The sequence below is a fragment of the Lissotriton vulgaris genome, chromosome 7 (genome assembly GCF_964263255.1).
Source record: "Lissotriton vulgaris chromosome 7, aLisVul1.2, whole genome shotgun sequence".
Taxonomy (NCBI): Eukaryota; Metazoa; Chordata; class Amphibia; order Caudata; family Salamandridae; genus Lissotriton; species Lissotriton vulgaris.
In genome coordinates this window covers 317,987,423-318,015,025 of record NC_141695.1, presented here as the reverse complement: position 1 = coordinate 318,015,025, position 27,603 = coordinate 317,987,423, and the positions used below count along the sequence as shown (strand labels likewise).

Here is a 27,603-nt window from a genome sequence, read left to right as displayed (position 1 = left end):
GTTGAGAGATTCAACCGAACCCTGAAAGGCATGATCATGGGCCTAGAAGGTCCAATGAGGCGTAAGTGGGACGTCCTCTTACCATGCCTGCTCTTTGCATATCGCGAGGTACCACAGAAGTCCCGTGAGAGGACCGCTGAGTTTGGTAAAGGAAGGCTGGGAGCAATCTCACAGGAAACCTCCCCAGAATGTATATAGCTACATGCTGGCCTTCAGAAACCAAACCAGACGCTTCAGACAACTTGCCGAGGCAAATCTGGAAGCGAGCCAGGAGGAGATGAAGCGGTGGTACGACCAGAATGCCACTCTGGTCGAGCTTCAGCCTGGACAAGAGGTGTATGTCCTGGCCCCAGTGGAGCCCTGTGCCCTTCAAGATAAGTGGACAGGCCCATTCGAGGTTGTGGAACGCAAGAGCCCCGTGACATACTTGGTGGACATGAAGACGCCCAGGAACCCTTTGCGGGTCCTACATGTCAACCGCCTCAAGCCCCACTTACGAAGGTCCGAAGTGGGCATGTTGTTGGCAACGGATGACGGAATGGAGGAGGAGTCGGAGCCTCTTCCTGACCTCTTAGTGGCCTGTGAGAAAGACGGGTCAGTGGATGGAGTTAACCTCTCACCCACCCTGACCCCCGAACAACAGGAAGACTGCCGCCAGTTGCTGGGGCAGTTCCCAGATCTGTTCTCCCTGGTTCCGAGTGTCACAGATTGGTGCGTCCATGATGTGGACACTGGAGACAGCTTACCTGTGAAGCATAAGGCTTACAGAGTGACTGACAGGGCCCGGGCCTGCATCAAGGAGGAGGTCTCCAAGATGCTTGCCCTTGGGGTGGTTGAGTCTTCCAGCAGTCCTTGGTCCAGCCCCGTGGTCTTGGTCCCAAAGGCTGCTGCGCCGGGAGCCACACCCGAACTACGGTTCTGTGTGGACTACAGAGGACTCAATTCAGTCACGAAGACTGACGCGCACCCCATCCCCAGAGCTGATGAGCTCATTGATCGGCTAGGGGCTGCTCGGTTCCTCAGTACGTTTGATTTGACGTCTGGGTACTGGCAGATCGCCTTGACCGATGGGGCAAAGGAGAGGTCGGCATTCTCGACACCAGATGGGCATTTCCAGTTCCGGGTTATGCCATTTGGGATGAAGAATGCCCCTGCCACCTTTCAGAGATTGGTCAACCAGGTGTTGGCTGGGCTGGACGAGTTCAGTGCCGCCTACCTGGATGACATCGCGGTGTTCAGTGGCACCTGGCCAGAACACCTGCGACACCTCTGGGAAGTGTTGATGGCCCTGCGCAGAGCAGACCTCACAATCAAGGCAAGCAAGTGCCAGATTGGGCAGGGTTCAGTGGTGTACTTGGGACACCAAGTTGGGAGTGGCAAGGTAGCACCCTTGCAACCCAAAATTGAGACCATCCTGGCTTGGGAACCCCCCAAGACCCAGACTGCAGTGAGAGCCTTCCTGGGGCTCACTGGGTATTACAGGAGGTTTGTCAAGGGCTATGGCACGATTGTGACCCCCTTGACAGAGCTGACTTCGAAAAAGCAGCCCAGGAATGTGATTTGGACTGACACCTGTCAGAAGGCTTTTGACACCCTGAAGACTGCCATGTGCACGGCGCCCGTGCTCCTGGCTCCTGATTTCTCCAAGGAATTCATAGTGCAAACAGACGCTTCAGAGCATGGTGTAGGGGCTGTTCTTTCACAGATGACTGAGGAGGGCTTTGACCAACCCGTAGCCTTCATAAGTAGGAGGTTACTTCCACGGGAAAGTAGGTGGAGTGCAATAGAGCGTGAAGCATTTGCTGTGGTCTGGGCGCTGAAGAAGCTAAGACCCTACTTGTTTGGGTCTCACTTCCGAGTTCAGACGGACCACAGGCCCCTCAGATGGTTGATGCAAATGAGGGGTGAGAACCCGAAACTGTTGAGGTGGTCCATTTCTCTACAGAGTATGGACTTTACGGTGGAACACCGCCCTGGCACCGATCACGCCAACGCTGACGGTCTGTCCAGATTTTTCCGCCTTAGTGATGTGGAACTCCCTGGGGAAGGGTAGTTCCCCCCACATTTCAGCTGGAGGGGACACATGTTAGACCTGGCACCTTGGCGTGAGTTTCCCTTCCACTTTTTGCTGATGTGCCTCCGATGTTTTGCTGGTTTTCCGATACTCAGGGCACTGCGCCACGGCTGACCCGTGCCGCAGTGCAAGTGCTCCCTACTGTAAATTGTACATGCGATTGGTATCCCTGATTGGTTCATTGGATTTACTGTTAGTCCCTAGTAAAGTGCACTAGGAGTGCCGGGGCTTGTAGATGCCAATACTGCTGGTGGGCCTGCAGCGCTAGTTGCGCCACCCACCGAAGCAGCTGTAAAGATGTATCTGGGAACTGCGACCGCAGAACCCGCGTGCGGTCTCGTACTGTCACGCTAGCTGGGCAAGTGCACCCACTTGCCAGCCCCCGAACCTTCCCTTGACTACATATTAGTCACCCCTATGGTAGGCCTGCGGGCAGGGTGCGTTGTAGGTGTAAGGTAGGACAAGCCCTGATGTGTGTGGCATGTCCTAGTAGTGACTTACAACCAAAACCGTATTTCACTATTGAAGGCTACCTGCTCCATTAGGCCAGACTGAGCTGCTGGAATTATTACACCCTATAATCCCAGCAGGCTCAAGGAGCATGGTAGCGAGTCGTGTTTAGTATGCCTGAACTCAGGATGATAAAATATTTCTCGTAGTCAAGTTTATTTTAGTGTCCTGGGTTTGCAAATGCTACTTTTAGAAAGTTAGCATTTGCTTGCCTAACCATTTCAGCCCGCCTCTGCTGGTATGTGTAGCTGACTGTCTGGGATGTGTGAGTGACAGGGCTGGGGGGATGACAGGTGGTGAATGCGCAGATTACGCCTTAGTGGGAGGTAGGAGTGGCTCTTGACTCTGGATCTTTCTGTGCTCTGCCACCACAATGCTGGCTCCACCCTCCTGGGGAGCGACTGATGACTCAGCCGACACCTGGCCCAGGAAGGGCGAAGCCCCCATCAACAAGGTACTCTGGCTATCCCTGTCCGCACAATGCTGGCTCCACCTCCTGTGGGGCGTCTGATGCGCCTGCCCCTCACACTGAAAGCAGAAGCCGGATTACACCCGCCGGAGTACTCAAGGACTGAAAGTGGCTATGCAAAGGCCCCCTGGCCTGCGAGAACAAAAGAAATGCCATATAAAAGGAGGAGCCCTGCTCCTTGAAAGTTAGATCCAGTTTGGGCTACAGAAGGAACTCTGCCCGACAAGAAGGACCGTGAAGGACAAGGAAGGGTGCTGTCTCTTGCCTGTGTCTGGTGCCTTGCTGCCGAAGGAGAGGAAAAAGGAAAGACTACGAGAAGACTTTTGCTTTACCAGACTTTGTGCCAAACTCTGCTGAAACGATCTCCAAGGGCTTGCTGTGAACTTGCCCCCTGACCAGCGCCCCAGGACCAGTGGGCGCTACATCCTGAAGAAAGCGACTGTGTGTGCTGCTTATCGCTGCAGTACCGACGGAGGAATCTCCTCCAAGGCAACGACATCCACCTGACCACCGTGACCGGGGCCCAAAGCAACAGCGAAAGCAAAGTGAGGTCCAGCCGCCGCTGGCCCGAACACCGTGACCGCAACTGCATCGGGAGCCCGAGAGCAAAGCGAAGGAGGACCCGTCCGGTCCGAGCTCTCGAGTTGACTGCGCCACGAGCAGCCAATCCACTTGCAAAGACGGACAGTTGCCCTGTGAGAATCCACTGGGTCGGTATCTTGCCCGACAGCTCAGCTGTGAGCGCACAGCTGCACCAGCACTTGGCTGGGTACGTCCTGCACTTGGGGACCGTACTGCCACTTGCCGCCACCACACAGCCGCCGCCTCCAGGGTCGGAGCGGACGACGAGGAAAGGACCCTGCCGCCACAGAACACCGCTGCCCCGGATGACCCGTGACTTGCTCGGCTGAGAGCCGCAACGAACAGCGACCCCGGGAAGGCAACGCAACGTGGGACAGCTCCCCTGGAAGCCGCCCGCTCTACAAGAACTTTTGTCGAACTGGCCAGAGGGCCCTAAAGAACTCTTATTGCTAGAAAGAACTGTGGCAACCTGAACTAAGTAACTTGGAACCGCTATTTGAAAGTTCGCTAACTGTATTCACAAGCCTGCTTAAAATCTATATAAAGATATATATTTTTACAGAATACAGTCTGGTCTCATTGTGTGGTGGGTTGGTTGTGACGGTGTAATATTGCAGGTGTTTAACCCTATGTGCCCCAAAGATTAGCCTACGACTGCTTAAGCCACACTACCTAGAGGGTAAGCAGAGGTTGTCTGGAAGGTAACCCTCAGCCCTGACGAGGAAGAGAGAGTCCCTGCTTGTCGCTAGTGTTGCACTGCGCCAACTAGAGCCTCCCCCTTCCTACAACCCCCTTTTCAGAATCGTTTTGTCCACCATAAGCGTGGAAGGGTATACTCAGTTGTGAGTCCCTTGCTCATTGCACCATCAAGATTCAAGCAAGCCGGGCCAAAGACGGCTGTAATGCCAGAAACCGGTCCCCGGAAGCTTGTTTCCTTCCCAGTATAAGAATTGGCTTGGTAGTTTGGTCTGCCCTGTTCCCATGATGCACTGGGCCAGGGACAGACTAATTTGCATATAGCCGGGTTCTGAGCTGGGATGGTGCAGTGAGCTAAAAAACGGCGATGGATCAAGCCCTGATCTGTTGACTGGGTATGAGTGTTCTGTTTAACTCAGATACTCTGTCCATCACCACCCCCTTTTCAGAATCGTTTTGTCCACCATAAGCGTGGAAGGGTATACTCAGATGTGAGTCCCTTGCTCATTGCACCATCAGGATTCAAGCAAGCCGGGCCGAAGACGGCTGTAATGCCAGAAACCGGTCCCCGGAAGCTTGTTTCCTTCCCAGTATAAGAATTGGCTCGGTAGTTTGGTCTGCCCTGTTCCCATGATGCACTGGGCCAGGGACAGACTAATTTGCATATAGCCGGGTTCTGAGGTGGGATGGTGCAGTGAGCTAAAAAACGGTGATGGATCAAGCCCTGATCTGTTGACTGGGTATGAGTGTTCTGTTTAACTCAGATACTCTGTCCATCACCACTCCTTTTTCAGAATCGTTTTGTCCACCATAAGCATGGAAGGGTATACTCAGATGTGAGTCCCTTGCTCATTGCACCATCAGGATTCAAGCAAGCCGGGCTGAAGGCGGCTGTAATGCCAGAAACCGGTCCCCGGAAGCTTGTTTCCTTCCCAGTATAAGAATTGGCTTGGTAGTTTGGTCTGCCCTGTTTCCATGATGCACTGGGCCAGGGACAGACTAATTTGCATATAGCCGGGTTCTGAGCTGGGATGGTGCAGTGAGCTAAAAAACGGTGATGGATCAAGCCCTGATCTGTTGACTGGGTATGAGTGTTCTGTTTAACTCAGATACTCTGTCCATCACCACTCCTTTTTCAGAATCGTTTTGTCCACCATAAGCGTGGAAGGGTATACTCAGATGTGAGTCCCTTGCTCATTGCACCATCAGGATTCAAGCAAGCCGGGCTGAAGGTGGCTGTAATGCCAGAAACCGGTCCCCGGAAGCTTGTTTCCTTCCCAGTATAAGAATTGGCTTGGTAGTTTGGTCTGCCCTGTTTCCATGATGCACTGGGCCAGGGACAGACTAATTTGCATATAGCCGGGTTCTGAGCTGGGATGGTGCAGTGAGCTAAAAAACGGTGATGGATCAAGCCCTGATCTGTTGACTGGGTATGAGTGTTCTGTTTAACTCAGATACTCTGTCCATCACCACCCCCTTTTCAGAATCGTTTTGTCCACCATAAGCGTGGAAGGGTATACTCAGATGTGAGTCCCTTGCTCATTGCACCATCAGGATTCAAGCAAGCCGGGCCGAAGACTGCTGTAATGCCAGAAACCGGTCCCCGGAATCTTGTTTCCTTCCCAGTATAAGACTTGGCTTGGTAGTTTGGTCTGCCCTGTTCCCATGATGCACTGGGCCAGGGACAGACTAATTTGCATATAGCCGGGTTCTGAGGTGGGATGGTGCAGTGAGCTAAAAAACGGTGATGGATCAAGCCCTGATCTGTTGACTGGGTATGAGTGTTCTGTTTAACTCAGATACTCTGTCCATCACCACCCCCTTTTCAGAATCACCATCGGGTGCGGCGCTGATTGAAGCCGGAGCTGGGCTACGGAGACTGCAGCAGCTGCGTTGGAGGCAGTGGGTGGGTCTCGCAAGACGGCACACCTGCAGCAGTCGGAGAACGGGTGTTGTCGCCTCTGACAGGAACACGAACGCAGCGAACACGGTGAACACGGCGAGTATTCACAAAATGCCTCCTAAAGGTCGGAGGGGCCGGGGGCCCCCGGTGTGGAGACGCAGGGGGAGCCCGAAAATTTGGGAGTGGACAATGGAATAACACCAACACGTACTGCTGCAGGAGCACCAAGCAGCGTAATCAAAGACAACACCCGAGCGGAGGCTCGGGTTAAAGAACCTGAGAGAGCTGGAAAAGGCAATCCTCGGTTAAAGGAGAAGGAGAATATAGCGCACGAAGCGTCCAAGACTACAAAGATAACCAAAGGCATTCCCGAATTGTTTAACTCAATGAAAAATAAAGAGGCTTTAAAGGGAACTAAGAACGCTATGAATCAAGATACGGTTAAAAACTCAGTGCCTATAGAATCTGTAGAAGCCTTAATTGAGCGCGTGGAAAATGGGTTGGGGCCACAAGTAACCTCTGGTAGTATGGAGCTCAATGGTGCACAGCTAACTGAAGTTGGTGAAGAGGTCGTAGGGGAGATTGAAGAGAATTTGACAGAGCCAGCAGAGAAAGATCTTGCAACAGAGGTGATTTTAAATGAAAATTCTCTTTCTGGTTCCCCCCAGGCTAAGTACATAGAAAGCACAGACTCAGCAGATTTTTACTCCCTTTCAGAGCACTCTGTGTCATCTACTGAAGATCTTGCACAACAGTATGCAATGCAGATGAGTATGGCTGAAGGAAGTCTTAATAGTAATTATGAGGCTGAAGAGCAGGAATTTCAGCACACGGATGGCCACACAGTACGTAGATTGCGATTGCGATTGACACAGGAGGGAGATAATGATCATAGAGGTGCTGCATCTTTGTCCGGAGAAGAGCAAAATGAAGAAATCTCACTTGACCTTATTTACAAGACTATGATGTTGCATAGAGAGGAACATAGACAGGACAGTTTAAGAGTGCAGAACTCATGTAAAAAACTTCAAAACGCAGTTAGACGCATGGCTTAATCGCATTCAGAGTTTTTGGATAGTAACTGAAGCTGAAGTGCGCATATCTACATTGGAGGATGAGGTAACGCAACAGAAGAGGGTAATAGCTGAACAGCTGGCTAATAAAGACGAGATCAACTGGAAAGTTATTGATTTAGAGAATCGCTCTCGCAGAAATAACTTGCGGTTCTTACAAATTCCAGAAGGAAAGGAGGGGTCAGACCCTCGAGGGTTCATTATTGAGCTTCTGAAAGAGTCATTTCCAGATTCTACAAGATGGGATTGGGATTGGGATCGGGAAGTGGAAAGAGCACACCGGTTTCCCTTTAAAATTAGATCAAACTATTCGGAACAGCGTGACCAAAAACCAAGAGCTATATTAGTGGCATTCAATAGCTTTTTAGCTCGAGAGGAAATATTTATGAAGGCAAGACCTGATAAGAAAATCAGAGCTCTTGATTGTGACTACTTTGTTCGCCCTGATCTCTGCAAACAAACTGTAGATTTGAGATGGCAACTGCGACAGCTTATACCTGTTTTTCAATCTAAGGGAGCTCAAGCCTATCTAATGTTTCCCGCAAAAATGAAAGTTGTTCACAGAGAACGTACTCACTACTTCATAACATCACTCGCAGCTAAGACCTTCTTGAACACAATGTAACCTGATCAATTGAAATGAGTATATAATAACTTTAATGTTTTTTGACTCATTTATGAGTCTGGTATTGTTGGGTATGGCATAGGCCTCCTTTCAGTAGGTCGACGTGTAAGACTTTTTTTTTAATTTAATCAAAATTAGTATTATGTTCGCGGGCGAAGGCAGGTAGAATGGGGCAAGCTCGCATCAACAGGACCATAAGTCCTAAAGCCTCAATAAAGGGTTGGGAGGGGGGAAGGGGACACGTGATTGGGGGGGGGGGTGCACAGGTGGTACATTGGGGAGCTGCAGGGACAAAATGTGGGGGAAAAAGTTCTTGAGTACAGCGAACTGCATATTGAGAATGCCATGTATGATTTTGTTTTAGCATGGAAAACGCTGTACTCTATTGTGTTTGATTGGTATGAATTACCTTGGTTAATGAATCTAAGTCTAAATTCAAGATTAAAGGGGAAGAATATTTTCATGGGTTACCTTGGCAGAACCGATATAAATGATAATGTAGTAGTAGTAGTATAGCTTTATTTCGATACGGTACATATCATAAAAGCAGTACAAAAAGTAAAATCATTACAAAGGTGCATAATATAAAATACCGTAGAGAATCATAATAGACATTAATACATAAAATACACATTTAAGCTATCCTTACATATATTTGCACTAGTGGCTAAAAACAGGTCAAAGAGAATAGGACATTATTGAATCAATAGCTTTCTTGCAGATCTTATACGCCATGCCCAGCCAAGAAATTTTGCCATGCAGCATGCAAAGAATGGGCAGGCATCAGAGCGCAATATACGTAGGGCTTCTAGATGTGATCTTGTTCCCAGACTTCTGCACAAGGGCTTTAACCATTTCAATCTAGGAGCTGCATAAACACTGCACTCAAACAGAAGGTGGGCGTCAGATTCAACCCTTGAGTCGCAAAATGGACAAAATGGGACCGTTTGAAAGGGAGGATTCCAGGAGGAAGTAAACAATCCTAAGGGGAGAACACCCACCCTAAATTTGAAGTAGAGTGATCTGTCTCCAGAGCTGTGGATTAGGTCCAAATAAGGTTCCATGAAGGGGAGATCTTTAACTAGTAAAAATTGGGCAACAGATTTGCAAAGATTGGAGTTACGCATTCTGTTATTTTTTACCCATAGCCAGTAGGCATTCTTTAGAAGCAGCTTGGTAATGATAATGGCAACTAAACGATTAAAAATTTGCTCTCTAAATGTATCTGGCTTGAATTATGTGATAAAAAGACAGAAAGTTGCTGCTGAATTAAGATATATAGCACCACATATAGTATGTTTACAGGAGACACACATACCCTGGTCAAATAGAGGGGTCTTAAGAGAACTTGGATTTTCACTCGTGATCGCAACAGGACAATCTAGTTTGATACGGGGTGTTGCCATTATGTGCAAGGGTAATAATGTTGTACCGGGCAGAACATTGGCCGATAAAAAGGGAAGATGGGCAATAGCTGAACTCAATGTGGAAGGTAAAAAATTTACGCTATGTAACATTTATGGCGCAAACTTAGACGATTCAGATGCCTTAGTCGAGATAAATACGGAATTAACTACCTGGCCCCAGCTTATATTGATTTGTGGGGACATGAACATTAATTTGACTAATACTGCTATGAAGGATGGGTTGGTCAAGTATAAGGGCCGCAAACCTAAAGTATATAAGGCATTATTAAGCTTAGTACAAGATCAAGGGTTGGTGGATGTGTGGGGGCATTTAAGACCTCAAGATAGTGGATATACGTTTTATTCTCACCCTCACAAAAAATTGGTCAGACTTGATTATTTTTTTGCCCCTGTATCAGTAATTCATGGTGCGACAATTTCTGTATACCCTAGAATCTCATCAGACCACTCACCGATATTGTTAGAAATTGGTATGGCGTTAATTAAATCTAGACAATCCAGCTTTACATTTGATAGAAAACTAATTTTCAATGTTGACTTTAGAGATCATATTAGGAAGTGGATGAAATTATTTTTTGAAGAGAATAAGGGATCTAGATCACAGGCAATAATATGGGATACTTTTAAAGCTGGATTTCGGGGAGAATGTATTAGTTTTTCTTGTAAGAGTAAAAAAAAGCTAGACAAGAGTTAGATAGATATGTGCAACTAACTCAATCTGAAACATTACTAATGCAGGGGATAGTCAATAAGGGGGGCGATTTAACCATATTGGAGGACAATGTGGCTAAGGACAGAGCGAAAGTATTAGGTATCTGGGATGAAGAAAATGCAAGCAGATACCTTACGCCTAAGATGGATAAACATGAATATGGCGAGGCAATTGGGAGAAAACTGGCGACTCAATTACGTATAAAAGAATCAGCCAGAAATATTGACCAAATGTTAGATTCTGCTGGGGTGATACAATCGGAACCAAAAGAGATACTTAAGGTCTTTCAACAATTTTACTCTGAGCTATATGAAGGAATCGCTGATGCGGGATCAAACTGGAGCGTAACACTAGCAGAAGGCTTAAAAAGGGTTGATTCTACTGAATCACATTGGCTAGAGGATACGATCACAGAGGAGGAGTTGGAAAGGGTTGTTAAAAGTCTAGCTAAAGGAAAAACCGCAGGCCCTGACAGATTACCTAGAGAAGTATATGTACAATTTTACCAAGATATTAAAGAAGAACTATTAAAAACTATGCGAGATGCTCAGCTGGGATATCCACCAAAAACGTGGGCAGAAGCCACCATTGCAGTCTTTTGTAAAAAGGGTAAATCACCAGAACTAGTTGGGTCATACCGACCGATTTCATTGTTAAATGCAGATAACAAAATATATTCTAAAATATTAGCCAATCGGTTGACTGATTGTATTACCCCCTTAGTTTCATATCATCAACACGGATTCATCCCCAGAAGGGGGACAGTAGAACACGTTAACAAAGTTATTTCTCTATTTGATATTGCCTCGGTGAAAAAGAATGATTTAGCGCAGATTCTGTTAGACGCGGAAAAAGCGTTTGACCGCGTGCAGTGGGGATATCTTTGGGAACTAATGAAAAAAATGGGATTAGGGCCAAAATTTATTAGAGCGATCCAATCTTTATATTTACATCCTGTGGCAAAGATATCAGTGATGGGTTTACTCTCTGAAACAGTTATAATATCACGTGGTACACGACTAGGGTGTCCCTGCTCCCCCCTTTTATTTGCCCTTTACATAAACCCCTTAATAGAGTTATTGAGCCGGAATATCTTGGTTCCCCCCTACAAAGTTCAGGATTATTATTTTTTGGTTTTTGCTTATGCTGATGATATAGCTGTGGCTACAACTAATCCTGAAACTGCAATAAAAGAAATAGAACGATTAGCAAAGGTATTTGGTACCATAACTGGATTTAAAATGAATGAGTCAAAAACCCAAATTCTCTGCTCTGAGACGATTAAATGGCAAGATAGTAGGGTGGTTAAAGAAGTAACGTATTTAGGTATTTTAATTAGGGCAAATATGACGGAATTAGTACGAGTAAACTGGAATATGTTAATGGCAAAAATTACATCATCTCTGGATAGATGGGAGAGGCTGTATTTAACTATTATTGGACGATCAAATGTCATAAAAATGAATATATTACCAAAGGTTTTGTATCTATTTAGATCTATACCTTTAGAAATCACTAAAGATAAAATACAGGCGTTACAATCCAAATGCGGGAAATTCATATGGAGCCCCGGGAGACCTAGAAGGGCAATGAATTATATGACGCTGCCGTACTTAAGGGGAGGGATGGGGGTTCCAGGTTTTTTTCTTTATTATATAACTTGTTTCCTACTAAAAATGAAGGTCTTGATAACTGGAGAGCAAGAAGCTGATGCAGCCAACACTCCGAACATCTTTGACATACAGCTAGGGCCATATGCAAAGCATATCTTAGTCAAAGAAATTGATGGGAGCTATTATAAACGAACAAGGTTTAAGGTAACCCTGGGGGCATTTAAGGTCTGGAAATGGTTTACAAAAACTATGGACTTAGCAAGAGTATCATACTACACCCCGCTTAATGCACATAGGATCTTACCTGGAATTTTTTCAGATGTAATGACTAATAAGTGGCAGCAGAAGGGTATTAAGATCTTAGGACACATGGTAAATGAGAATGGGATTTGTAAATCTTTTGAAGAGATCAAGGATAAATACTCACTGCCCAGATGGTATTTTTTTAAATATCTACAAATGTGCGATTATTTAAATCGAAGAGGTACGAACTTAACTCAACATCAAGTCATTGAAGGAATTAGTAGATCGGTTAAAATTGGAGTGATATATCAATCCTTGGTCTCAGCTAAGAAAGATGATATTGAGAAAGTCAAGTTGAAATGGAGAGAATCTCTAGGAGATTTAGAGATTGACGTTGAGGACCTTTTAATTTTGTCAAAGGAGGCGCTCATGTCTGCAAATTTGAAAGCTCCGTTTTTTAAAAAGCTATATGATTTATATTATACGCCTAAGCGAATGGCAAAATGGGGAGCTGGAAATGAAGGCAAATGCTTCCGGTGTGGGGATAATGATGCTGGGATGATTTATATTTTTTACAGTTGTGTTAAGCTGCGGGGGTTCATTGAACATTTGGAAAAATGTATTTCTTTGGTGATTTAAAACAATGGTTGTTATCTCCCCAGCAATGATGGTGTTAGGTAAAATACAAAAAGACAATATTTCGGAAGCACTCTTTCAATATCGACACTTCATTTTCTTTGCAATGACTGTTGCACGCCTATGCATAGCCATGGAGTGGCTACAGGAAAAACCACCGGATTTTCATCAATGGCGTGCTAAAATGTTGAGTCGATATAATTTAGAGTGGAGTCTATTTTCAATTAAAGGATCAAGGAAAAAGAGACTGGGTATAAAAATTTGGAGCGCGTTTCGGGACTATTATGAATCATGAGTTTTTCTCTCTTGAAAGCAGAAATCCGGACATTTCTTTCTCATGATTAAGTGATATATATTGTTATTTGTGATTCTGTTTGCAGTTTGGCTGTACAAGAACAATAAAATAAAATAAAAAAATAAAATAAAAAACATCATCTTGAACCTTATGTGAGGGATGCTCTTGCTGACATCCTTCAAATCCAGGACAGGCCTGTAGTCGACCAATGTCTTTTGTACGAGTAACAGGATTGAGTAACATCATTCCCCTGTCTGAGAGAGTGGTACTCGGTCAACTGCTCATTTCTCTAGCGATTTGTGAATTCCCTCCAACAAAGCACAGTTTTTCTGTGGATTCCTTGGGAGAGCCAACTTTCTAAAATAATCACCAGGAATATCCTAAAAATACAATCCAATGCCCTATCTGAATAATGTCCAGGACCCACTTGTTTGTTATCGACAATGACTATTTGTCAACAAACTATCTCAATCTTCCCCATACTGACAGTTGGTGAAGTAGTGTGGCTAACTGGTTAGAGGCGGCAGACCCGAGAGCAGAGGACGGCCCGGGACCAGGGTTCGATTCCCTGCGCGGCAGGTTTCTGGACCAGGGTCAGCGGACTCGATAATTCTCTCGCCTCGGTGCCCACTCTGATCAGTGATCACACTCGGCAACTCTGGGCATTAGCTTGCCTCATCTTCACTAACGGCCCCACCAGACCGCCGGGGATGCCTGGTCTCACCCTGGAGATACCCATTAAGGGACCATCTCTCAGGGAAGCCAGGAAGGGTTTCGCAGCTGTCGAAGCGCCTTGAGACCCTACGGGTAAGTAGTGCGCTATATAAATGCCTATACATTTACATACATTTACATCCTGAGAGGCACAGTCATGCCTTGCAAGGGGGCTGAATAGGAGTGGGCACTGTAGTAGCCATGTCGTCAGCAAGGACTTCCTGACCTCATCCCTTCCAAAAGGGACGATTTGTTCCCTTCACCAGAAATGCGGTGTCACAGGCTCTTTGAGACGTAAAGAAAACTTCCCCTTGAATGTATGTTTAATTGGGCCATTGATTTTCTGCCCTCCATGGACTTCTTCACCAGCATCTCACAGTGCGAAATGAAAAGCTTGGAACGCAAAAAGGGGAGGAGCAACAACAAATTATTTTTTGAGAGGTTTCCGCTTTCCATGCCCTCATTTACAATTGTCTCCTGGTCGCTACCGCGAAACCTACTATTGCTTCTGCTGCACCAAGGGAATCATAGGAGATATTGAACCTGCTGCTCCATCACTAACAGCATGGCTGAAAAATCTGTCCCTTAGCCAACCTGTTATGCCAGTTTTGTAGACATCCTTCAGCAAGGATTTCATTGGGAAGAAAGCCTGACCATTTAAGAATCCACATAGAGTATCAAAGTTAATTCCTCTGCGACCCCCTGAATATTTTACTTCCTGAATACTAAGTGCGGAAAGGTATTTCAGCCCCCTCTTTCCTCAGGTCCTGGTGAGGGTCAGACCACTCCACACAACGGCGTTTAGGAGGCAACAAGCTTTCTCTGGCCCTAAAGGCACCTGAAACTGCCTGCTCCAACGCCATCTGCATGTCACACACAGTCGAAATCTGCATCATTAAGGATTCATCCAGTACAACACAAGAGGCATCTCTTGTCCATCTTTATTGCTATCACTGCATGCCTGTCTGCACCAATGGAACTTAGTGGAGACCTACACGCACGCCTCTCTTAGAGTCCGGCAGCGCGCGAATTCAACATGAACACTGGTGTAAATGCTCCTGAAACAGAGCCAACATGGTTCGGTCCACAAAGCCCCAGCATTCCAATGCTCTCCGGGCTTGTTGCCCTGCTGATCAAGCGCTAGAGTCGCGATCAACATTAGTGTAAATCCCTGAGCGCAGTACCAGCTGGATTAGCTATAACGTGCCCTCTTACGCCTGTGCTCTCTCTTGGTAATTTGCATTGGGAAAAGTTTCTGTCCACAGAGGGCTCAACCTGTAAGAAACAGGGCAAGGGAGAGCGACGAGGAGGGGCGGGGCAAGCATACGGCAGCACTATCCGAAGAGAGCTGCATATACTGCCCTAACAGGGTGATATCGTCCACACCTTATATTTGAAAAGAAAACGACGGCAGATAACGTGTACAGAGTCAGGTGCCATCAGAAAGTGCTGCATGTTGACTGGGAGCAAACCGATCGCTCACACATAACCAGGAACCTGCAAAGAAATGCATTTCTACCTACGGAAGAAGTCTTGTAGTTCAGACCAGATGTAGTCCTTGGACCTTTGAGTGTGTGGTGCTAAGAGACAGAGGGCCACGGCACAGACAGACCCGAAAGGGATCTTCTTAACCACTTGGATGCTAATGACAATGGTAACTTGTCATGCACTGCCCATTCATTTCAATGGAAATCTCATTATATGAGCTGAATTCCCTTAGCGTCCTTAACAAGGACAGGGGCGCACAGCTTGCATTCAGGGCAAAAGGTAGCTGCACAGGCCGAGACCCCCGAGCCCAGTACAGCACATAGCACAAAAGGGACAAGAGCCCCACGAAGCACAGCTACGCTGGCCAGCTACTGACATATGTCTGTGCACCTCAAAGCGGAGACAGCATCGCAAACACACGAAAGGAACCCAGAGCTGGGACTATATTCTGCCGCGTCACTGCCGGGCTGCCTTCAGAAAAGGCCTTTGGGTTGAGTTGCCATTCGCAGGAGTAGAGACCTGCACAGAGGCTGCTGGGGACCTGCTGCAACCAGAACCAACCAGAACTTGTGAAAATGCACAGGCCCCGAAGACAGGTGTGGGCCGGTTGGGGACTTGGCCGCAGTGTCCGAATTTTCGCGTGGAGCTTTCCAGCGATTGGCAATGATTGCTTGCCTGTGGGGCTTGAGGGGCGGGGGGTTACCTGGGCAGCTCAAAGGGGCAGTTGGACGGCTTAAAAGGCAGTCGTTTGCCCTATTGAGCACCTTGCTGCCTGCCTGCCCCTGGGGACTGCCGGTGCACGCAGCTCTCAGATCCGACGATGGGAATTTTGTTTTCCCACCATCCCATCCTTTTAGCTTCAACAATCTTTTAGAGAAGGCGGTAAAGGAGTCATGTTTTTGACCACAAAACGGGTTGCCAACGTGGGGCATCACAGATCTAAGTGCTGGCGGATTCAAGATGTTGTTGCTTTTGAATAACCCGGGACAGGGGTGTCACTAGTAAAGGGCTGGGTGGGGGCATCCACTATCGCAATTGTCCATGGCCTTAGAGGGTACCCCATGATATTCCTGGTGGATTATGGTGGTGGTGGTGGCTGCCCCAGGGGACCAAGGTGTGGCCCGGTAACCCAGGCTCATCCCCCCAATTGAGTGCCAGGGGGTGTCCCTTCATTGGGTTGCTCTGGCATGGTTCTTTCTGGGGTGCAGATGCTGGGTTGGTCCTACCTCCCTCTATCTTGAGTGAGTGGAAAGTTCTTCTTGTAAGCAATGCCATGAGGAGCTGTGAGGTGGTCAATCATGACTCCTAATAGAGTGTGTGAATAAGTGCGCAGGACATTGGTTGTGTTAGTAAAAGACCGTATAAATGTTGTATATATATATATATATGAAAATATTATGCAATATGAAGACAACAGTTGCATTTTTAATGTCGTGTTTATGAAGTGTAATAAATACCGCCAGAGAATGGTGACATTTCTCTAACGCAAATATAGTTGTCTGTTGTGGCTTCATATGAAGGGTTATGCTGTATTTTGGGGAGAGCAATCTCGGTCTTCTTTTTCAACAAGCCGGTCTCGTGCCGGTCCCTCACCTGTAACTACCGTGATACTGCTAGATAATCCTGCCTCGCACACCTCCTGTATTATTATATTATTATTATTATTAATTTTATTAAGCGCACAGCTACCCAAAGGTTTCCCGGCGCTGACCAACAAAGGTATGAGAATGCAACAGATTACTGGTTGAATAGCCATGTCTTCAGGTCCCTGCGGAACTTCAGATAGTTGGGCTCAGTTCGAAGACCGAGAGGAAGGGAGTTCCACAGGGATGGATCCAAGAAGGAAAAGGAGCGACCTCCCATTCTTGCTCTCTTGATCCTTGGAATTAGAAGCTTGAATTGGGTGGATGATCTAAGGGTACGGGAAGGAACATAAGAAAGAATAAAAGATTTAAGGTATTGTGGGGCGTTGCCCACAATGATTCTGTGTATAAAACACAGAGCCTTAAACTTAACCCGGCTCTCAATACGGAGCCAGTGAAGGCTACGTAGAAAGGGGGAGATGGAAGACCTGTTGGGGAGTTTGCCAAGAAGGCGAGCTGCCATGTTTTGAACAGTCTGCAATTTCCGGACAATCTCCTTGCCGGCACCCAGAAAGAGAACATTCCCATAGTCCAGGCGGGAGGTGATTAGTGCCTGGACTACGGTTTTCTGGGTGTCAAGAGAGAGCATCCAGATGAATTTCTTTAACCACTTGAGAATGACCGTACACGTGGCGCAGACTTTCACAACATGGTCCCTCATTGATAATTGGTCATCAAAAATGATGCCCAAATTTCGAGCAGTTCTGGAGGGCAAGGGAGGGGTGCCCATTTGGTCAGGCCAGTGAGAGGGCCCCCATAGATCACAATTAGTTCCAAACAGAAGAAGCTCAGTTTTCCCTCCATTCAGTTTTAATTTATTCTCATACATCCAAGCAGAGATTTTACTAAGCCCGAGACGTAGGGAAGAAGGGAGGGATGTGTGGCTGGTGGATAATGAAAAGATTAACTGAGTATCGTCAGCATACGAGTAGATGGAGAGCCCCGCTTGCTCCGCAATCGTAGCCAAAGGCCTCACGTACAGATTGAAGAGAAGGGGGCTCAAGATGGAACCCTGCGGAACCGCGTATGCTGATGTATGGTTTTTGGATGCTGATGAGGCTGAGAAAACTTGGAACGTCCTATTGCTCAGGAAACTAGTAAGCCATTCTAAGGCATGATGAGAGATGCCAATAGATCTGAGGGTGTTAATAAGGATAGAGTGGGAAACCGTATCAAATGCGGCACTTAAGTCCAGCAGGATAAGTGCCACGGTTTCCCCTCTATCCACCAGATGCCTAATAGTTTCAGAGACTCCCAATAGTGTAGATTCAGTGGAGAAGCCTGAGCGAAAACCCGACTGAGAAGGATGTAAAATAGTGTGGGCTTCGATATATTTAGTAAGTTGTTGATTAATGTGCTTCTCCAAGATTTTTGAGAAAACTGAAAGAAGGGAGATGGGACGAAAGTTAGCCAGATTGTTCGGATCAGCATTCACTTTTTTTAGCAGTGGTACAACCATTGCATGTTTCCATGATTGGGGAACCTTAGCCTCCCTAAGTGAGGTATTAAGTAACTCCAGAATGAGATTGAGTGAAGGGGAATCAAGGGTGAACAAAATTTGAGGGGGGATAGGATCTAGAGGGGAACCAGATTTAATGGTACTAATAATATTGCGTCAAGTGAGTGGGGTCAAGGGAGTCCAAGCGTCTGATATGCAAAAATCTGGTTCCGGGGATTGGGAATTAGACAAGGGAGGGGAAGTAGTAGAAACAGCTGGGATAATGGAGCCAAAGCCAGAGTAAATGTTTTCAATTTTTGAGATAAAGAAATCGGCTAAGGCATCACATTGCGTCTCATCTAAGCAGGGAGCCTTGGGTTGCTTAGTGGCGCCCGAGAGTTCTTGGACCACCTTAAACAGAGCTTTGGGGCGGTTCTGAGCATTGAGAATAGAGAGATTCACATATTCCGTTCTAGCATTTTTACAGAGGGCATGATAGCTGGGTAACGCAGCTTTATATTCTAGTTTGGCGTGGGGGTCATAGTTGGAGCGCCACTTCCACTCAAGATGTTTGCAGCCGGATTTAGCTATTTTTAGCTGGTCATTAAACCAGGGAGCCGGGGGGTGATGTAAATTAAATTTCTGTTTGCAAAGAGGGAGGCAAGAGTTAACAGAAGAGGTAAGCCAGTTATTAATGATGTCCGACTGCTCAAGACAACTAACCTCACTAAGTGGTGTAGAGACCAAGAGGGCAGCATTAAGTTTGTTCGTATCCAGGTTTTTCCAGTTTCTAGTCAGTCTAGGTGTAGCTGGAGTAGTTCGACCTGGTTCAATAATGATGGAGAACTCCACAAGAAAGTGGTTAGACCAGGGAACCGGTAAAGCACAGACTGTTAGAGCACCTGCTGCTCACAAATCTCGAGGAGCACAGAAAGGGCGAGAGAGAAGCTGTAAGAGGCCTGCTGGCCCATAGACCTTATGCAACACAGAAGGAGAGCTTCAAATCTGGGACAAGGGGACCTGCTGCTCTCAAGCCACACAGAGCTCAAGGAGCATAGAAAGACAGCCGCAGAGAGACTGCTGGGGGTGAGCTACACCCAGACCTCGTGAAGAGAGTGACATAGATACTGCTAGAGAAGGGCTGCTCACAGATCTCATGAACCATATAGAGCTGCACAGACACTGCCAGTAGCATGATGCTCACAGACCACATGCCGTATGGAAATAGAGCTGCCTAGAGACTGCTGTGGGGCTTGTGGCGCCAAGAGCAAGTGGAGCCGAGTGGCAGTTTCATATGTGCTGCTAGGGGCCTGCTGCTCGTAGAGCTCAAGCATTGCAGAAAGAAGGCTGCACAGACATTGCTAGGAGTCCGGCTGCTCACAGACTACATGCAGTACAGGAGAGGCTAACATATGCTGCTAGGGAACCTTCTGATCACAGACCTCAAAGTCCATGGAAGGAGAGCCACAGAGGCTGGTAGAGGTCCTGTTACTCACAGACATCATGGAGCACGCAAAGAAAAGTACACGGACACGACCAGGGAACTTGCTGCTCACAGACATCACGGAGAGTTTCAGATGTGTTTCAAGGATGCCTACTGCTCCCAGGCCTCCAGCAGCACATAAAGAAAGGTGAGTTGACATAACGAGGGGGCTTCCTGCTCACATATTACATGTACCTTCGATACAGAGCTACATATGTGCTGTTAAAGGAACTTGCTGATCACATTCCATGTTCAGAATGGAGAGAACTTTAGAGAAACTAGGTGATCTGCTGCTCACAGACTACAAGGGACATTTAAAGAGAGCTATAGAGAAACTGCTATGGGACTATCTGTTCAAAGACCCCAATGAGCATTGAAACATGAGGGCTGCAGTGGAACTGTTATGGGGCTATCTCCTAAAAAAACCTAAGGAGCCCAGGAAGAGAGCTGCTAAGAAACTGCTAGAGAGCCTGCTGCTCACAGACTCAAAGAGCACGGACAGAGAACTGTACAGACACTGTTAGGGGGCCAACTGCTCAAAGAACCAAGGAGGAGGGAAAATAAATTAGAAATAAACTGGTAAGAGGCCTGCTGCTCATAGAGCAAAAGGAGCATATATAGCTACAGAGAAACTGCTGCCTATAGATCCTGACGAAACATGGAAAGAGAGCTACAAAGAAACTGCTAGAGGGGCTGCTGCTCACAGGCCTCAAGGTGTACGGGAAGTAAGCTACAGAGATAATGCTGGGGGCTGCTGCTCACAGGCCCCAAGGAACACGGAAAGTAAGCTACAGAGATACTGCTGGGGGAAGTAAGCAACAGAGATACTGCTGGGGGGCTGCTGCTCACAGGCCTCAAGGAGTACGGGAAGTAAGCTAGAGAGATACTTCTAGGGGGCTGCTGCTCGCAGGCTCCAAGGAACACGGAAAGTAAGCTACAGAGAAACTGCTGGGGGACTGCTGCTCGCAGGCCCCAAGGAACACAGGAAGTAAGCTGCAGAGAAACTGCTGGGGGGCTGTTGCTCACAGGCCCCAAGGAACACGGAAAGTAAGCTACAGAGATACTGCTGGGGGCTGCTGCTCGCAGGCTCCAAGGAACACGGGAAGTAAGCTGCAAAGAAACTGCTGGGGGGCTGCTGGTCACAGGCCCCAAGGAACACGGAAAGTAAGCTACAGAGGTACTGCTGGGGGGCTGCTGCTCGCAGGCCCCAAGGAACACGGGAAGTAAGCTACAGAGATACTTCTAGGGGGCTGCTGCTCGCAGGCCCCAAGGAACACGGAAAGTAAGCTACAGAGATACTGCTGGGGAAAGTAAGCAACAGAGATACTGTGGAGAAGTGTGGCTCAATGATTAGAGCGGCAGACCCTGATGCAGAGGTCTAGCCCGGGACCAGGGTTCAATTCCCCGCCTCGGCGGGTCTTGGGCTAAAAATTCCACGGACCTGATAATTCTTGCCTCGGTGCCTATTCCAATCATGGAGTCCCACTCTGCAACTCTGGGCAATAGCTTGCTTAATCTCCACAACGGCCCCCACAATGCTAAGGATGCCTGGCCTCCACCTTGGGGGTGCCCAGGAGTGGACGCCTCACAAGGAAAGCCGGGATGGGTTCCACAGCGGTATTGGTATTCGTACAAGCGCCTTGAGACCCTGGTGAGTAGTGCGCTATACAAGTATCAATTTACATACTGCTGGGGGGCTGCTGCTCACAGGCCTCAAGGAGTACGGAAAGTAAGCTGCAGTGAAACTGCTGGGGGGGGCTGCTGCTTGCAGGCCCCAAGGAACACGGGAAGTAAGCTACAGAGATACTGCTGGGGGGCTGCTGCTCACAGGCCCCAAGGAACACGGAAAGTAAGCTATAGATATACTGCTGGGGGGCTGCTGCTCACAGGCCCCACGGAAGCAGAGACTTCTGAGGCACCTCCTGCTAACAGAGTTTATGCAACACTCAAAGAAATGTGAAAGACATGGATAGAGGGCCTGCTGCTCACAGAGCGCATGCAGCACCAAGAGAGCTGTAGAACAATTGCTAGGGGTGTGATGCTCCCAGGCCTACTTCTCATACATACTGCCACACACCGCATGCAGCATACATGTAGACTTACAATGATACCACTGAAGATCTACTGTTCGCATACCAACTGCTCATTACGAGATGTACGTGTAGTGGGGGGGGGGGGGCAGTGCTTACATGCCCCGTTCAGTAATAACAACCACTGGCAAGGTCAAAAGGTATGTGTTTTATGTGGTGATGGAACCAGTGTTAGCACATTAGAGTGAGACACACAGGAGAGGGCCAGAGAAGTGGATATAGAGAGCTACAACTGTAAAATAGTCCCTAGTGCAGTCAAATGCAAGCACTTGAGTGGAGGCAGGAGGATACATCTAAACAGCCAACAGCATTAGGGAATAGACACATACTCCACCGAGCTGAGCTAAGACGTGATGGACAAAGTTTTAAGCCAGTGGTTGAAAGAGACTGATGAAAGCCAATGGTTGAAAGGGGCGGTCCCCAAGTCTTCTCTGTGTATGTTAACAGCAATAAGTCTGCTCGACAGCTCCACTGTTAAACCCCAGATCTAAAAACGAACTACATGCCTTGTGTGACATTAGGGAAGAGAGAATGATATGCTGTGTTTTGAGGCCACTGCTTACATGCCACGTTCAGTGCTAAATGAGATGAATGTCCCGCGCGACTAGAAAAAAGGCCTGCACTGCCCTTCCGGTGGGCTATATACCCCGCGCATTGGGACATGAGAGCTGCAATGTCTGAGGCAGGGGTCCTGGTGTATAATACACGCACACCATGCACAGAGGAGAGCTGCACTGTCCTTGGCAGAGGACCTTCGAGTAAGATATATACCCCATGCACCAGGGCAGTACGGGCGCACTGCCCTTGTGTGAGGCAGATTTGGGGTGAATCATATTCACACCAACAGGTCAGTGTGCACAGGCCTACCCCGTGTACCACTAGTCCCGAGGAAGAGGCATGTACAGAGAATGCGGAGCAACGTATGATGTATACCTTTTGTACAACACTCTACGAGCATCCGCACTGGAAAGAGAACCTTGCTGTGGCATTCCCTTCAATCCCTCATCTGCAGATGCACAAAAGCATGCTTGCACACCTCCTCGTCGTTAGCCCTTTTCTACGAGCTCTACCTACTCCATCCCCATTAGCCACCTTCCACCAGCCCCAAAGACAGACAAATGTACACATAAAATGGACCTTGATGTGAGCTCCAACCCATGCACAACTTCCCAGCTGCCCTAGTGGACAGAGACACACACAGGCAGAGACTTCGTGTTAGGTCTACCTTCCATCTGCAGGTGCATACACCAAGGGGACCTTGATTTGACATACACTACACGCATAACCCTTCCCCCGCAGAGGTTGATCACAGAGAGAGAGGTTCTGCAATGTGCTCTGCCACATGAACAACCTTCCACCTGCCATAAGAAATAGATGCGCAAACATAAGGCAGACCAGTGTGAGGTCTACTGTATACACAACCTTACACCTGCAAATACCCAAAGGACCTCGGTGTGAAATATACCCAACAAACAACCTCCCTCTAAGGCGCAGTAGATGCATACACAAAGGGCGTTCGTGTGAGATATTATCCATGTACACTCTTTGGCCCTCGGATACACGTAAACAAAACACTATTGTGGGATTCCCCATGCACAATAACTGGACTGCAGATGCAAATACTCAGAGAATCTTGCAGTTAAGAATACCTCACGACAGCCCTTTGAATGCAGACGCGATCTTGATGTGAGCGACACCTCATTTACAGCCCTCCCCCCATCTGTGGTTCACGTTCAGACAGGACCATGGAATGATATACCCCAAATGCACGACACTTCCTCTGCAGAACACCCGACCTTGCTGTGAGCTGTATCCCATGCACTACCCTCGACGTGCAGATGCATGGACATAATCAGACCCGTGTGGTGAGATCTCCCCATGCACAGCTAGCCACTTGCAGATGCATGGACATACTCAGACCCTTGTGGTGAGATCTCCCCCACTCGCAGAAGCGTGTACATACTCAGACCCTCGTGGTGAGATCTCCTCCATGCACAGCTAGCCACTTCTCCGAAATCTCCCCCATGCACAGATGTCCACTAGCAGATGCATGTACATACTCAGACCCTTGTGGTGAGATCTCCGAAATCTCCCCCATGCACAGATGTCCACTAGCAGATGCATGTACATACTCAGACCCTTGTGGTGAGATCTCCCCCATGCACAGCTAGCCACTTGCAGATGCATGGACATACTCAGACCCTTGTGGTGAGATCTCCCCACGTAGAGATGTCCACTTGCAGATGCATGTACATACCCAGACCCTGGTGGTGAGATCTCCCCCACTTACAGATGCATATACACACCGGACGTTGCTGTAAGATCCCTCCCATGCATAACCTATCCCTTTCAGGCGCGTCTTCCCGGGGATGCTGCTGCAGGATCTCCCCCATGCACCAGCATTCCCCTGCATATGCGCCTCTTCAGATGCATGCTACTAAGGGAAGTCCCCCATGCCCCGCCCCGCCCGGAGATGCTCCCATGCCCTCTGGCACTCACCCGGGCGGCCTTGGACGAGTAGGGGTCTTCGAAGAGAGCCCAGACCTTGGGCTGCAGACGCTTCCACCAGCCCAGCTGGCGGCCATCCTCCTGCAGGCAGAGCCGCTTGAGGTCGCCGTCTTCCTCCTCCTCGGGCTCGGGCGTTTCGAAGCTGTCCAGCGCCTCCTCTGCGTCGCGGTGCTGGCGGTAGTTCATCCAGCAGCACGCCTCCACGTCCGTCTCGTCGATGCCCCAGAAGGCCAGCTCCTCTTCGTAGAGAGGGCCGCACACATCGGCCGGGCAGTGCAGCTTGCCCGTGCGGTAGTAGTTGAGCACGTAGGCGAAGACGGACGGGTGGCGGTCGAAGAAGAACTCATCGACCTTGGGGTCGTAGTCGAAGTTACTGTGCGCATCGGGCTCCGTGAGCCAGGACAACCGCGTGCCCGGCAGAGTCTTGAGGGTGCTGCGGTAGGTCTCGTGCCGCACGCCCCCCACATTGATGACAATCTTGTCGTTGTCCTCGTTGCGGCCCATATCTCCTTTCACACATGACTTGGAGCCCGGTTTGCTGCCAGACTTGCGCCCACGGAAGGAGGAGACGCAGACTGAGCTGATCATAGGGGCTCCCGGTGCCTGCACCACCGACCGATTTTTTTTTGGCACCGCCTCCTTTTTTCCCCTTTTCCCTGGTTGGTTCCTCTTCCCTTCTTTTACTATTTTTTTCCCCTTTTCTCTTTTTTTTCTCCTCCTCTTGTTTCTCCTCCCCCCGCCCCCCTGGAAAAAAATCCGCAAAGCTAAGATCGCGTATCCAGAGGGAAAGGGGGGAGCAGACGGAGAGGGGGCACATCGAATCAGGTGCCCTCAAGCTGGAGGAGGCGTCATCCCTTGGTGGAGAGTGTCCCTGCACCCTCCTTCTCCGGGAGCACACACGCAATGCTCCGAGAGCTCTCCCTGCCAATGTGACACCCTTCCCTAAAAAAGAAAACACGAAAGAAGGGGGACTTAGCAGGCGTGGATGCTGCAGGAAGGATCCAGCTCTGATGGGGTAGGAGGAGGATGTTCCTTCTGTATTTTTAAATAAATTTCTAATTACAGTCGCAGTTGTACACAATAAATCTCCGGATGTGTGCGGTGTCTGTGTCTGTAGATAACGCTGAGACGAGAAGGCTGAAGATGAGAGACGACCCAACAGCACCGCAGCCGCCAAAGAACAACGTGCACCGCAAAGCAGCCTCTGGAAGAAGGAGAGAAACCAAGGTCAGTATTAGAACATTATCCCATCCTCTCTCCCCACCGTGGTCAGACTCTTTCCTTTCTTTGCCACTTCCCCTGTGTTCTTTAACTCTACAGATTTCCGCCCCAAACTAATCCCATTCGCTTCAGAGAGCCTGGAAACCCTAGCGAGTGAATAACGCGCTTTGAAAACACGGATAACATAAAACAGCTTCGCGCTGACAATTTGCATGAGTGTGTAATGAGCTTTTTTGGCTTTCTCGCATCTCTCCGGTCTCTCTTTCCTGCAACCTCGTCAACATCTTTTTTCGCGCTACCCTCTCGTATCCCGCGTTTCACTTGTATTAGGGAGGTTCGTCCTACGCGCTTCCCTTCTAGTCTTCCAAATCCATGTGGAGCCGCTGCCAGGAGAAGGCGCGGAGCCAGGAGACAGCGCGAGCGGCGGGACAGCCAACTATGCCGGGACTTGGTCAATTACGGTACGGACCGCAGCGTGCGCTCCCACGGTGCGCCGCGCCGCGCCTTCCATGAATCTTCACCCTTCCTGGCCCCGGATCAAACCGCCCTCATGCCCCCCGAAAAAGGTGCACTGCATGTACCCGTGCACCACAAAGGCGCTGACACCCCTACAATCTCCCGAAGCTCCGATATCCTAGAATCTCACGCAAGTGCACACCACATGGACTCCACAGATCCCACATATTGCCGGACACCCTTCATTTCTACATCGCCTTGTATTCCACATACACCAATGCACCCCACTATCCCCCGTACTCCAAAAGTCTGGCGTCCTAACTATACACGGTGCGCCAGATACACCCACAGCCATGTACTCTCGTGATCCTGCACACCAGCTAACTTCAGTACCACTATACCCCTGTATTCCATGAACCCCTGCACCTTATGTACCCTGAGGTCCCCGGTAGTTTTGCATTCCATGTTCCCCTGTACTGATTGTATCCCTGGCACCCTACTTCCTCCTGCATCCTGTTATCCAAAGACTTCGTGTTTCCCTACGAGGTATGCGCCCTTGCAACCCCGCAACTGCACTCCAATACCCCTAAAACCGTGCAGTACCCTATCCTGTACTCCATGTTTCTATATCTCCCGCACTTCCTCCCGCACGTCTTGCAGCCTCATATCGCTGAAGTAACTCTTGGATTTCATGCTACACTCCGTGTATCTATCCCCAGGCCAAGAGTGTCCCCTTCACACCGATACTTGCGGTACTCCGAAAGCCCCTTCACCCAACCTCCCCTTGAGACCACAGCATCCCCTTGAACTGCTGATCCTCGTCACTTCATCTACTATTTTCGCTGGTGTCCCCATAACCCCGTGTATTCTCGATGAGCCAATGCATCACTGCATCTGTCAAAGTGCATGTACCGTCCTCTCACTCTGTGCACCGGCATCCACTCTACTCCGGATGCACCTCGGCGGTTGTATCACTAGGACCCCATGCACTCCCATACCTCTGCGGCTAACCCACGCTAGCTAGCACAGCTGCATGTCCTATGAATCACCAGCATTCTTTGTATCCTCAGCAGCCATACCATGCACCCTCTATAACCAACAGTGCACTCTGCACATGGTGACCCTGGACAGTTCTGTACCTGGATAGATCTCACGTGTACCATATGTGCCCGGAGTGCACCATTTCTCACTATCCATCCGTACCTCCCCAGCCCCGCCCCCGGTCTACTCCACTCCATGTACAAGTCGCACCGACGTGGTCATTTGATTTCTGTCCACACCATCTACCCCTTCTATCCCTGCAGTAACTAGGAATGTTGAACCCCCTCCCGCCCATCCTTATCAGAAATGCATTTACTGGTACCAATTGTTCTCAACCGAATACATGTATGCTTGGACCCTCTGTATTCCCGCATGCCTTGTGCCCGCCTGCCTCCTGATCCTTGCCTACAGTGCATCTAGTAGGTCTGCTGTAATTCATGAGTCCGATGCGCTGTACCCGTTTACATCCCTCCCTTCGACCACTCCATATGAACAGTGTGAGTCAAATTCTGTTTCTAGTGCAGTCGCCATGTACTCCATGCTTGGATTGGGTCCCATACATTCTTTTCGTTGGTGCAGACAGACCCTGTACTCTATCTTTGGTACTGCTTTCATCTACTCTGGTGTGGCCACCCATGTACTCTATCTTTGTTGCAACCACCC

The 27,603-nt window shown here is 48.6% G+C and overlaps 1 protein-coding gene and 1 long non-coding RNA gene across 3 annotated transcripts in view; one reads left to right on the top strand and one right to left on the bottom strand.

Annotated features, from left to right (window-relative positions):
- The window catches only part of LOC147701473 (voltage-gated potassium channel KCNC1-like), a 710,999-nt gene extending 685,844 nt beyond the window's left edge, over positions 1–25,155 (bottom strand). For both annotated transcript variants that reach the window (XM_086930147.1, XM_086930146.1), the window contains exon 1: positions 24,214–25,155. In XM_086930147.1, coding sequence (XP_086786273.1) covers positions 24,214–24,810 — 597 coding nt within the window. In that variant the 5' untranslated portion in view covers positions 24,811–25,155. The remainder of the gene's footprint in view (positions 1–24,213) is intronic.
- The window catches only part of LOC147701472 (uncharacterized), a 190,704-nt gene continuing 188,120 nt past the window's right edge, over positions 25,020–27,603 (top strand). Inside the window, exons 1-2 of the long non-coding RNA XR_015297468.1 lie at positions 25,020–25,237; positions 25,340–25,449. This is a non-coding gene — a long non-coding RNA (uncharacterized LOC147701472). The remainder of the gene's footprint in view (positions 25,238–25,339; positions 25,450–27,603) is intronic.